This window comes from Muntiacus reevesi, chromosome 9 (assembly GCF_963930625.1).
Source record: "Muntiacus reevesi chromosome 9, mMunRee1.1, whole genome shotgun sequence".
Lineage (NCBI taxonomy): Eukaryota > Metazoa > Chordata > Mammalia > Artiodactyla > Cervidae > Muntiacus > Muntiacus reevesi.
Window position 1 is genome coordinate 56,438,966 of NC_089257.1, and position 12,309 is coordinate 56,451,274.

The 12,309-nt window shown below is 45.4% G+C and overlaps 1 protein-coding gene across 2 annotated transcripts in view; it reads right to left on the bottom strand.

Moving 5' to 3' along the window:
- PLEKHA7 (pleckstrin homology domain containing A7) overlaps window positions 1-12,309 on the bottom strand; it is a 213,264-nt gene that overhangs the window by 54,596 nt on the left and 146,359 nt on the right. For both annotated transcript variants that reach the window (XM_065944881.1, XM_065944880.1), the window contains exon 9: window positions 6,943-7,106. In XM_065944881.1, the coding sequence (XP_065800953.1) occupies window positions 6,943-7,106 (164 nt within the window). The remainder of the gene's footprint in view (window positions 1-6,942; window positions 7,107-12,309) is intronic.

Consider the following 12,309-nt stretch of genomic DNA (forward strand, 5'->3'; position numbering starts at 1 on the left):
CACAGGCAGGCTTGCTCACTTGAATTAGTTCCTAAATTTGATGACGGAAATGTCTGGAGAAAAATGGAGACAAAGTTGGTTTCTTCTTTTCCCAGACTTAACTAGGGCAGTTCCCCTGGGATGGGGGAAGATAGCTGGCTACCTTTCAGGCTCTGCTCTAAATAAACAATAGGTGGGTCTGTCCTCCCCCAGAGAAGAGTGAGGCTGAAGGACAAATGAAACACCACACTGCCAAGCTCAGGCCGTCACTCCTCTCAGCAGTGGCTACTGGCAAAGTCCCTTGTGAAGTTTTAAGGACCTGGCAAACCAGACAAAGAAGAAAGGAAGGATGTATAATGGCTGCCAGGTCTCCTCACTTTGTTCATTCCTGCCTGGAGAATCCTTCCCTCTTCCTCTACCTGGGTGAGTAATCTCAATTACCACAGCCCAACCTGAGCCAGTCTGGAGTTCGGCACGCACCGAGCTCACTCACTTTCAGTCTCTCTATGGCAGTTCCAGTCTGGGTCACTCATTTTTTGTGGTCAATGCTTGGCTGTTTTATGCTGGGTCCTACTGTGTGCTGGGGACCCAGCACAACCATCTCTAACCCCTAGAGCAATCTTGCAAGGTCAGTACTGTCAAGTCCAGAGAGGCTGAGGGCACTCATGTGAGCACCAGCTTACTGAAAATAAATTGTCTCTACTGAAGGATAGGGATTATGGTGAGCACTTACTAACTGCAAAACCCTGAGCTAAAGGACTTTAAATATTATCTCTTCTTATCATCACACAAAGCTCGAAATACTATTCTTTCATTATAGGTAATGAACATGAAACTCAGAGTGGTTAAGCAACTCGCCCTGGATCATGCAACCAGTGACATGAAAGTCGCTCAGTCGTGTCCGACTCTTTGTGACCCCATGAACTGTAGCCTGCCAGGTTCTTCTGTCCATGGAATTTTCCAGGCAAGAATACTGGAGTGGGTAGCTGTTCCCTTCTCCAGGGGATCTTCCCAACCCAAAGATTGAACCCGGTCTTGCACATTGCAGGTGGATTCTTTACTGTCTGAGACACCAGGGAAGCCCATCCAGTGAAATAAGCAGGACTCAAATTCCATCCGATCCAACTCCTAAGCCCTATACAGAGGTTGAAAGCATGTCTATAAGTTACTTCTGTCAAGGGTCCAAGGAGCTTGCCCAACCTCAGGTGTTGTTCCATCACACTTTAACCAAAGTGGTCAGGGTCTGAAAGGACAAAGATTCCATTCTCTGAAGAGAGTGGAGAAAGCCAAGGTGTGGGCCACTTCTGAGCAGACTGAATCCCCACAACAGTGCTCAGACTGCTCTCAGACACCCCAAATCCCTATTTGAATATCTCTCAGGGAGAAGTTTCATTCACCGATCTAACCACTCACCTGTCCAGCCAGCCAAACATCCATGCACTGTCCTTTAAACTATTTACTATGTGCCAGGCACTATTCTCACTTTAAAGGAGCTTACGGTCTAGCGGGGGTGACAAAGAGAAAGCAGGCCAACATAACTTTAGCATGAAAGTTCTATGCATGAGGAACGACACAGTGCTATAAGCAGAAGCATCTAACATACTGAGAGTCAAAGAAGAAAGAAATACAAGTAAGCTATGACCTGAAGAATGTGCTGAGTGGTCCTAGTAAGGGTGAGGGCCAGGGGAGCAGATGAGCAAGGCCTAGAGGATCTACAGGGAACAGACCCAGCCAGGTATCAAAAGCCATACTAAGGAGATTGGATTTTACCCTAACGGTGACTGGACTATAAGCTCCTTCAGTTCCATGACAGGACTATGGTTACACTGAGACCACATAGTTATGTAGAGACCAGAGAGGTTGGGAAGCTGAAAAAAAAAAGAGGTAAGTTGCCTTCCGATAGGCCTTCCTATCTGAACTGCTTGTCAGTTTTGTGAATTGTAACAACAAGCTGACCTCCTTGCTTAGTACTTTAGCTCGTTGGAGAGGACAAGACATCCTTAGATAAGAGGGGGGAGGAAGGCAGTTCAACAGAGGAACTTGGAAGACAGATTTTAAGGAGGCTGTAGAGAATAAAAAAACAGAATCCAAGATCTGGCAAGTGGAAGAACATGGAAATAAGGGAGAAGAAATCATGGACAGAAGGAGGGAGAGGGTGGGCTCTGGCCAGAGCGCTCAGTGCCCCTGACGGAGAGGGGGTGGGGGCTCGGGAATACTTGTCCATTAAGAGACCCTGAAGCCTGTAGGGAACAAGAGGACAACGGGAGGAAGTGCAGCAAGGGTGCTCAGCTCCCTCTGGGGTTAGAGGAACAACGCAGGAAGAGGCTGGAGGAGGAGACAGTGAGGGGGCAGGCTGAGGGATGGTCCTGCAGGAAGCCTGGGTTGTTGAACCACAGCTCACATTGCTAGGGGATGTGCCCACAGGAGATTCATCGTCGTGTAACTCAGAGGATTAACAATGAAACTGGACAGGTGCAAAAAAAAACAATGACGTTGTTAAACCCTATGGGAGCTAGCATATCGGATATGGAGTATCAACTACGTCGTGGGCAACACGTGAAGTAAGCACTTTACACGTTCATTTCATTTTTGCAAAAACCTGATGAACTAGAAAAACTTGTTTAAAAAGCATACCTAAATTGCACAAGTGACACAGCTAGAAAGTAGTAGCAGAGCTGGGCTTAAACTCTGGCCTATCCGGAGATAGTACTTAAGGCAAAAGAAAGCGATATAGTAGGAAGTGACTTGGATATTGGCTGCTTGCATATCATTTATCACATCCCATCAAGTCATTTCTCCTTCCTCTGTCCACAGCCCTAATGTTGCTTGGGAATCCACCCCACCTCACTCTCAGTCCCCACGGTCAGGTTCTCAGAAGTGAAGCAGGTATCTCAGGCCTGAGTCAGTCAGCACACGTACTCTCTGGCCACGGTATGTGATTTGGGGAATCAGTGTGACCTAAGCCGGTCTGATCAGAAAAGATCTCAGAGCTTCTGGGGAAGACTCTGGCTCTTTCCTACTGGACTTAACTCAGATGACCTAAGTCTGGGGCTACTGCAGCATCTAGCCACCAGATCCCAGATCTGCCAGGGACCTCTACACGGAGTTCAGGAATGAAGCCAGCCCACTGGGGAGAGAGATGACTTGTAATGATACTGTCTGAGCCTTGAACACAACTGTTTTCTAAAGCTATAGTTATCCTGAACTTTTCAGTGACTGCACCACTAAACTCCCCTTTTATGATAAATTTGCATTTTGTTACCTGTAATAAGAAGCCCTAAAGTACCACATTCATAAAGAAAGAATTTGCCTATATGAATAAGAATAGAACCATTTGGGTGAGAATCAAGGAGGGAGAGAAGGAAAAGCTACAGTTGGGACCGCCCACGGAACAGAGCTGGAGGTTTCCAGAGCAGATCACCAATGTGGAGGAGAGGCAAGATGTAGTCTTACATGATGAATACGTCTCACTAACTAAATGTCTGAACATCTTATTCAGAAAAATAGAACATTTAATAAGTCTGAATTCCCTTGGCTGACAGTTTCATCTCTCAGAAAATTAAGAGGAAATGCTACTCTGGTTTTACTGAGTCAGAAGGTAGAACAAGTTTTGTTTTGTTTATGTTTTTTTAAACAGGGAAGAAACCTTGGGCAAAGATGACCATGGGATTTCAAGAGTTTATTAAGAGCATAGAAAGAACACATTTTAAAAGTTCAGAAAAAAGCCAGCAATAATGGCCTGAGATCTGGAAGGCAGCCCAGTGGAGAAGGGAAGGAGCCTCTCTGAAACCAAAATCTGAGAGTTAATTACAAAATCCTCTTGTAGGAAAAAGTAAAAAAAAAAAAATCCTAATCTTAGCTAGCAAATTCATCCTAAACCTAAACAGTTCAAGGCAGATATCACTTATCAATCACAGCACTTTTTCCTGTTAAGCCTGATCTCATTCTCAAGTTATCTTTGACCCAGTGCCTGAGTCAGGTACAAGACAACTGGGCAAAGCTGGGACACAAGAATGAACCTGTCTGACGTTGCCGGTGGAAGCAAACCAATGTAAGGACACAGGGAGCACTCAGAGTTCACATTATGGGAAATGCATCAAGCACAAATCCAGTGGAATGGGCCCATGTCAATGACCGCAAAAACGGTAAAGTCTAGAAGGAACTGAGATTTGTTTACTTAAAGCAAAATAAAACTAAGCTTTGTATTTTCTAAGAATCAAAATAAAGGAGGGGAGAACTTAAAAAAAAATATATATATATATATATATATATATAAGACATAGGTATCTCAGCTTGGGAAGATGACCACAGCACAAATAAAGTTGAATTCTTCAACTTGTGAATTTATTTCCACATCTTCATCAAGGTGAGTGACTTCACCATGACTAAGAGAACCACCTTGGTTCAGAGAGACTGAAAGACCAAGATGGCAAGGAAGACAGGAAATGTTCAGCTGTCAGAGCCCCAGGGCCCTAAGGGAACTTGAAGATGGGCTCTAGAAACCTCTCAGACCATCTCTGAGGAATCCAAGAGAACAGGGAAAATGCCAGAATGTTACAGACTGACAAACAGTATCCTGACTTTGAAAAGAGGGGGAAAGCAGATTCTCTTAAATAACACAACTGAGAGCCTACAACCAACCTCTGCAAGAGGCCAAGCGGCATTCCCAACTGGGAAGATTTCAACACATGGAGGAAAGGAAGCATCGAAGAAAAGCAAGGAACTCACTAGGAAATGCAGAGAATAGGGACCAGCAATTCACTGCAGAGGAATACAAGTGACCAATGAATATAAAGGATCCCCACCATCATGAAAACACACATTAAAATAAACAGATACCACTCATCTACACAGCAGCTCAGCAAAAATGAAAAAGACTGATAATATCAACCGTTGGCAAAGATGTGGAGAAATTAGCACTCTCACCAGTGGAACATATTAATACAACTGACTTTAAAGGACAGTTTGGTAGTATTGATTACAATTTAAGATGCACTGTATACTGACCCAACAATCTGAATGCCTCACACGTGCAGAGGCTTGTACAAAGTTTTTCATTACCCAACTGTGCTGTAAAAGAGAACACAAAATAAACTATCCAACATGTGGCACATGCTTAACTACACTATGGTACATTTACATCACGAAATACCATACAACAGTCAAACATAAAGTCAGCCCATATACACTGATACAGAATGATTTTCAAGATCAGTATTATTCATGCTATTAAAAAAGCACCAAAAAAACCCTTTATATGTCTTAAAGAGCATATATACACATAAATGAATAGAAAATAATTTAAAGAGATCTCTGTTAACCTGGTAACAGAGGTAACACTGGGAAGGTGACTAAGGATATTTTTCTTCACTTTTTGTGTTTTTTTACAATAAGAATGTCTTATTGCATGTGTGCGGCATGGGGGAAGACTTCCCTGGTGGTCCAGTGGCTGAAACTCTGCACTCCCAATGCAGGGGACCCGGGTTTGATGCAACTAGGGGTTCACATGCAGCAACTAAAGGTTTCATGTGCCACAACTAAGACTCAGCACAACCAAAATAAATAGTTTTTAATGAACAACAAAGACAAGGAAACAGTGAGCTTCAGGGACCAGCATGTACACTAGGAGTAAGTTATGTCAAACCTGCCCATTTCCTTCTCCTGGGATGAAGGTGGAAATATCAATGTCACTGAACAGAGTGCCTGCAGGCTAATGGCACAGACTTTCAATTCATTATCATGCACACAACAGAAATATTTAGGTTGGATGACACTGCTAGGAAGAGAGGCAAACCTGACTGAATACCTATAGGTAAGAGTCACTGATTCAGGACCCACGGGGTAAATTCCAGGACAGTCTTTGTTCTTGTCCTGTCCAACATACTCATCCATTCTTTCAATTTCTCACTTACTCACTTGATAGATATTTGAGAGCTTACTATGTGTCAGGTGTGCAGAAGACTCAAAGATGATACCCCCTTGAAGCCTAGGATACTGAAAAGTAGACGGAAAGACCCAGCACAACAAATGCTCAACTTGGGCACTATGGAAACTCCAAGTCTGACCCCTACCTGGCCTCTTAAGGGAGGCTACTAACTATATCAAAGACCTGCTAGTCTCAGGAAAGAAAGCATGAAGCTAGAAAATACCACTAATACTCCAAATCGCATAAAATTGAGTTGGAAAAGGTGGACAAAATAAAACCACTCATTTGCAGTCACTGAGAATCCAGTCTTTAGGTTGCTGAAGGACACCACTCTTACGAGGCCTAAGAGACCTTTGACAAAGAGGCCTCCAAACAGAGCAAGATGTCCAGTAAAGAAGGGGGTTCACGTCAGGTGAGGACTGGCTAAAGGCACCCTGACTTTTCCAGAGCTACCCGACCTTCTCCAAGCAACTGACTTCACTCAAGTTCCTTGTCCGCGCACTCTCAGGGAATCACCCACAGTCAACAGACTCAGGAACCTCCAGATCCCCGATGGTACCCTGGTTGGCCCGATTGAGGGAAGGGGCAGCTGAAAGACAGTGCCCACGTCAGCTCCCAACAACAGGGTGGTAGGCCATCGGTGGCGTGTTTCCAGTTTCAAGATCTTTCTTGCTTGTCCGCTCCCTCCTCCCCAGACATTGCCCCAAGGTTGTCCTCTCAACCACACACAAGAGGAGAAAGACTGAGAAACACACGACCAGGTTCCAAGGCTCGCATCCCATCCTGTTCAGTCATTTCACATTTCCAGCCCTTCCCATTTCTCTGTTTAATGAGGACAGTGGCCTTGATAATTCCCAGGGCACCTCTCAGCTCTGCCGGCAGTATGTGTTGGCTCTGGACGCATTCTCCTCCAGGAAGAAGTCACCATTTAAAATTCCAAGAGAGGGCAATGCTTAATAGGAGTGAGTGAACAGTGGAATCTGGGTCCCCCTCCCACATAGGCAGCGCTCTGGCAGGGACCCTCCACAGGGACTGACCTCTTCAGTGACGATCGCGACAGCACCTGTGCAGCCTGGTTCATGGCCCGGATCCAAGCATTCATGTCCTCCTGGGTGTCAGCGCTGAAGTAGTAGGTCCTCATGCCCGACTGCTCAGCCTGAGAGCTATTATAGATGAGAGCCCGCATCCCGGTGTGCACAGCCTGGAGACAGAAGACGGAGACCCAGGTCAGAAAGGTTAAGAGTGCGTTTCACTTCCAGGAGCAAAAACCGAGAGATGCTCCAGCCCAGTTCTCCCCTCTTCCAGACTGAAAGCCCACACACCACCCAGCTGATTTCCACACGTGGAAAAAAAAGGCTGGGTTCCCCTTCCTTGACACAGCCAGGCCCAGCAACAGCTGTGTCTGCTCCCCTCAGCGAAAGCCCTGCAGCTGTACCTGTTTCCTACTTATCTTACTCCCACTTACGGAAGGGCACACAGTCAATTCAAGGCTTACATGAGAAAGAGATTAAAAAAAAAAACACCTCATTCCAAAGAAGCAGACTCTCGGGAATCCCTGTCTCGGCTCCTCTGAAGCACCTGATGACTGGAGTTGATTCAAAACAGCTGCTCAACAGCAGATAGCTTGGTGCAGATATTCACTGCTTCCCTGCTTGGCATGAAATGTGATGTGTGCCCATCAAGGAAGCTGCTCTTCTGGCCCTCCAAAGAGGTACTACAAAGTTTGACCAAGCAGTCTAACACCTGACTGAGGACGCTGGCATACCTACTATGTGTCAGGAAGCCTCAAGGTGCTCTCATATGTTCTATAGGCACAGGGAACAACCCCTGAGAAGCAACATGGATGGATGGTGAAGAGGTAACACTAGTTTTCCTCCTTGGGCTCTGATAAGCAGGGTCTTCTAAATTTGCAAGAAAAAAGCTCACCAAATCCACAGAGTGAGATGATGCGGAAAGAGAAAGATTTACAGAGGGCCTTCTGTGTATCTCCTGGGTACCTCCATGACTTTAATCTCATTTTAATCCTAATAGCCTTGAAAGGTAGGAACATTCAGAATTCCTTTTATAGATATGGCAAGTAAAGCTCTGAGAAGTAACTTTCCTAGATTTCCACGCCTAGTCACAGATTCTTCACAGCACTTACTACATGGCATTGTCTATTTTACACTCTTGTTTATCATCTCTCTCTTCCTTGCAGAATATAAACTTGATGAAAGCAGGGATTCTGTCTATTTTGTTCACTACTGTATCCCCAGGAACAGTGCCTGGCACATAGTTGGTGCCCAATAAATATTTTTTTGATTGACTGAAAAGCTGGAGCCAGGATTCTAGGCACTCACCTAGGAATGTCTATCCAGACATTCCAGACATGTTCATATCCAGATATGTCACCCAGGGTCTATCCAGAAATGAGTCTGATACAACTCACTGATCTGATAACCTGGATTCACAATGATAGGCAGATACCATGCAAGGGCCAGTCAGAGAAAGCAAAATGAGAGAAGTGGAAACATGTCTAGAAAATGACATGTTTCTGAAATCACCAGTGGTCATGGATGAAATCTCAGACATGAACTGCAAGCATTCACTTCTCCTCTCACACTCCTAACATCCATGTCCAAAAATGATATTAAAGACAAGTCTGCTTGTGACACTCACAGATCTGACTCCATCCAGCCCAGTGTCAAGGGAGTCCAGGTAAACCTGGCTTGTAGCTAAGGGTTCCTACAGTGGCCAGAGCAAATCTGATTTCCTTTCTTGCATGTATAAGGACTCACTCACTGCTCTAGGAAGGATTCCTTCTTTTCAGCAAAGTGGAGATGTGGCAAAAAGAAGAGAACTAGAAGGGGCTTATTTATGTCTTACTGTCAACTGGCAGAAATTCTGGGAAAAGCCCCCTTGGACAATGACTCCATAAGATCTTTGACACCCCCTTCCCAGACTTTCTGCCCAGCCACAGAGGGTTCTGGGGCAGGCATCTACTTGAGTAAGTTAGTGGGATTCATTGAACCATCACTGACTTACAGAGGACTAAACATGAAATACAAATAAGCTGAACTGACCTTAACTTGGGAAGTATAAGGAGTGTCACTGACCACAACTCCTACTACAAATGACAGCTCCGTGTGACCTGTTTAAAGAATACGACCAGCCCCATTTACCCTGGCAAAACTAGATGATGGCTAGTTTCCCTGGAGAAAGCTCTGGATGGGTAATCAACCATTTATAGGGCAGTGATAATCAGAGCTGTGGATGTTCAAATAAAAGTACAGAACCCGTTCAGAGGACTTAGGGAAGGTTTCCTGAAGAAGGTGGCCCGTGAACAGACACCTAAAAGACAAGGAAGAGTTCAGAAAGGGCATTCGAGGTTGTGACTGAAGCTCAAGCAAAGGCCTATGGAAAAGAAATGGAGGAAAGGCATAAGAAGAAAGTGTGCTATAAAATGTGGCTAGAGATAAACCAGACCTTCTAAAGCAAGATTGGGCTCTATCCTGAAGGCAATGGGGAGCCACAGAAGGGTAGGAGCATTCTTGAACAGACGTGTAACTGAGAAACAGCGTGGAGGACAGCCTGAAGGCTACAGAGGAGTTCCAGGGCTGAAGCAATGATGGCCAACACTCATTGAGTGCTCACCATGTGCAAGGCATCATTCCAGTGCCTAGTAAGTTAGTTACCATGGGGTGTGGGGGTGATGGCAGGCTAGACAGAATAGTGACAGTGGTAGGGGAGAGATGGATTTCAAAGATACAGAAAGCACAAAATTGAAATGGGAGAGGACAGCAGCTCTTTCCTGTTCTCTTCTTATCCCGTTAATCCCCAGGTTCATGCAGACAGAGGCAAGGACTGTGTCCTTTCACCACTGTATCCCTAGCATCTATATCCTGCCAAGTAGAACAACAGAGCACAACAGAAGTCTGCCGAGTATACCTAAGTAAAACACCATGACTTTTGGCTGGCCTTCAGCCAGAATCTAAAGCAGAGAGTCTTAATCTTTTTTCTGGCATCTTTTTGACGACTTGGTGGATTCTATGAACTCTTCCTAGAAGGTGTTTTCGTGCACAATAGGATAAAGGAAATATACTATATTGAAATATAGTTACCAAAATATTTTTAAATATTGCAATATAGTGATACAGGTGCTTCCTTAATAATGTATCACATAGCAAATCTACTGGCAGATGTAATAATTATTGTAATTTTGAAGTGGTGAAGAACATAAACAGTATTTCAAGATATCTGCAACAACTATAGTGTGATATGAAAACATCTCTGGTTTCTATTGGTGACCAAAGGCATGGGTGCTGTCGATACCTACTCCTGTCTGCTTTCTCAATCAAAGGAGATGTTATGCATTAAAATAGGAAAGACATGATTTACCCGTGGATACTAAGAGGTTTAAAAAAGAAAGATGTGATTTACCTACTGACATGGGTCTGTAGGCCTCAGGTAAGGAGCCCCTAGTCTTGAGGGAGGGAGAATAGCTCAAAGAGAAGCAATAAAGATGATTTCCCCCTTGGGGATGTTTTCTGCCCCAGACCATGGATCTGGGGGGCTAAGCTTGCTCAGAAGTGACCAGCAGGCCAAGGGAGGCTGTGACTCCAGTAGGTGCTCTGTGGGGAGATGCCCCAGATGAGCCAGAAGAGCACAAGGTCCAGTGTGGCGGGGAGGGGTGGGAGGTGGGGGAACAATGGTACCTAAAGGCCACGGAAAGCCCTGCTGGCTCACCCTGCAGACCCAGCGGAGCCTCAGGGCGCATCTAGCACCCCGCCTTCCTGACAATGACTAGGGGCTGCCAGGCTGGGAGTGCAGTCAGAGAAGACAGACAAGAGAGGAACACATAACCCTCAGGCTCTGCCACTGCAGATTCTCTGAACAATCTCAGGCAAGGTGTCCTAGCAACGGTCTGAGAACTGCAGTTCTGGAAACTGAGAAATGACATCAGAGGCAAGCATAAGGCCCAGGACACAAAACACTGCACACTCCTCAGTAGCCCAAGAACGTGGACCTGAACTGCCCCAGGCCCACCCTCACATCCCTGAAAGAATGACACTGCAGCCAAAGGGAAGGGACCTCTTCCACACTCAGGAAACCACAGTCCTTCCTAGAGAACCAGCTGAGCATCACCAGTGCTGCCCGTAGCAGGTTTTCTTTCCTCTCAGACCCTGCAGACCCCAATCAGCCCCCAAAATGGGCATGCCTTCTGTCTCCCAGACAAAATATTTAGGGAACACTCTTGGTGAAGTCTTCTTTCTTTTAAAAAGGAGAGAATGTGACAGCACATAAAAGATGTTTTCCTCGAATCTATTTTTCACACCTCCCAGTGAAGTGTTGAGATGAAATATATATAGTTTTATAATCTGTTACTTTGAAGATATTCCAAAGGCTGTTCCCCACCACCACCAAATCATATATAACAGCGTTATCCCAATTGTTTGCCCAGTAGCCACACTCAATCCTAGAAAGGAAGGTTTCCCAAGGAAGGCGTTCGGCTGCAAAAGACTAGTCTGAAACCCAGGGAACAAAACGTTTTCAGAGTCCACAATGAGCAGCAGAGGCTCTGAACTATTTAATAGGTCACTATTACTAAAACAACAATAAGCATTCACTGAAACCATCTCCTGCCTCCTGCAATGGGTGTGCAGGTGACCAGAGTAAGACGTGGGAAAAAAGCAGAGAGGAAGAGAGAAAAATCGTCCTCCCTCCCTGCACTGCACATGAGGAGCACAGAGCTCAGGGTGGAGATCTGCCTCCATCGTCTTCCAGCTCTGGGGCTGTGGTACGCTTCTTCAGCTCTCCAATCCTCATTCTCCTCATCTATAAAATGAAGCGAATCATCCTAACCCCCCAGGCTCCCCACAGGCATCAAATGAGGTAATGCGGATAACAGTAGTTCTCAGTCACCAAAGGTTTTACAGGAATACGGCAATACCACATCATGCAACGTGAAGCAAAGGAGGATCCAGGATCTTCAACCCACAGCAACTCTGGAGTCACTGGGGATGGCGACAGTGGTTAAGAAAGCAGGAGACCCTGTTTTGTTTTGTTTTCCTGAGACCTGTCGCGAAAATAGTAGTGACAGGAAAAGAGAGGTCTGACTACTCAAGCAAGGCTGAGGGACTCTAAAGTTCAGACACAAATGAAAGCACTTGTGATGGGATATTATTCTTGCTTAAAGAATTTATAACTTTGTTAACATGACTCTGAAACACGCAACTTCTTAACTTCTTCCCCCTCCCACTCCCAGCAAAAACAACTGCTTCTGTGAAGCCATTACTGGGAACACAATGTATCTTAGGGGCTTTCCAGGCGGTGGCTTTCCAGACGGTACAATGGTAAAGAAGCCACCTACCAGAGCAGGAGATGCCGGTTCGATCCCTGGGTCAGGAAGATCCCCTGGAGAAGGA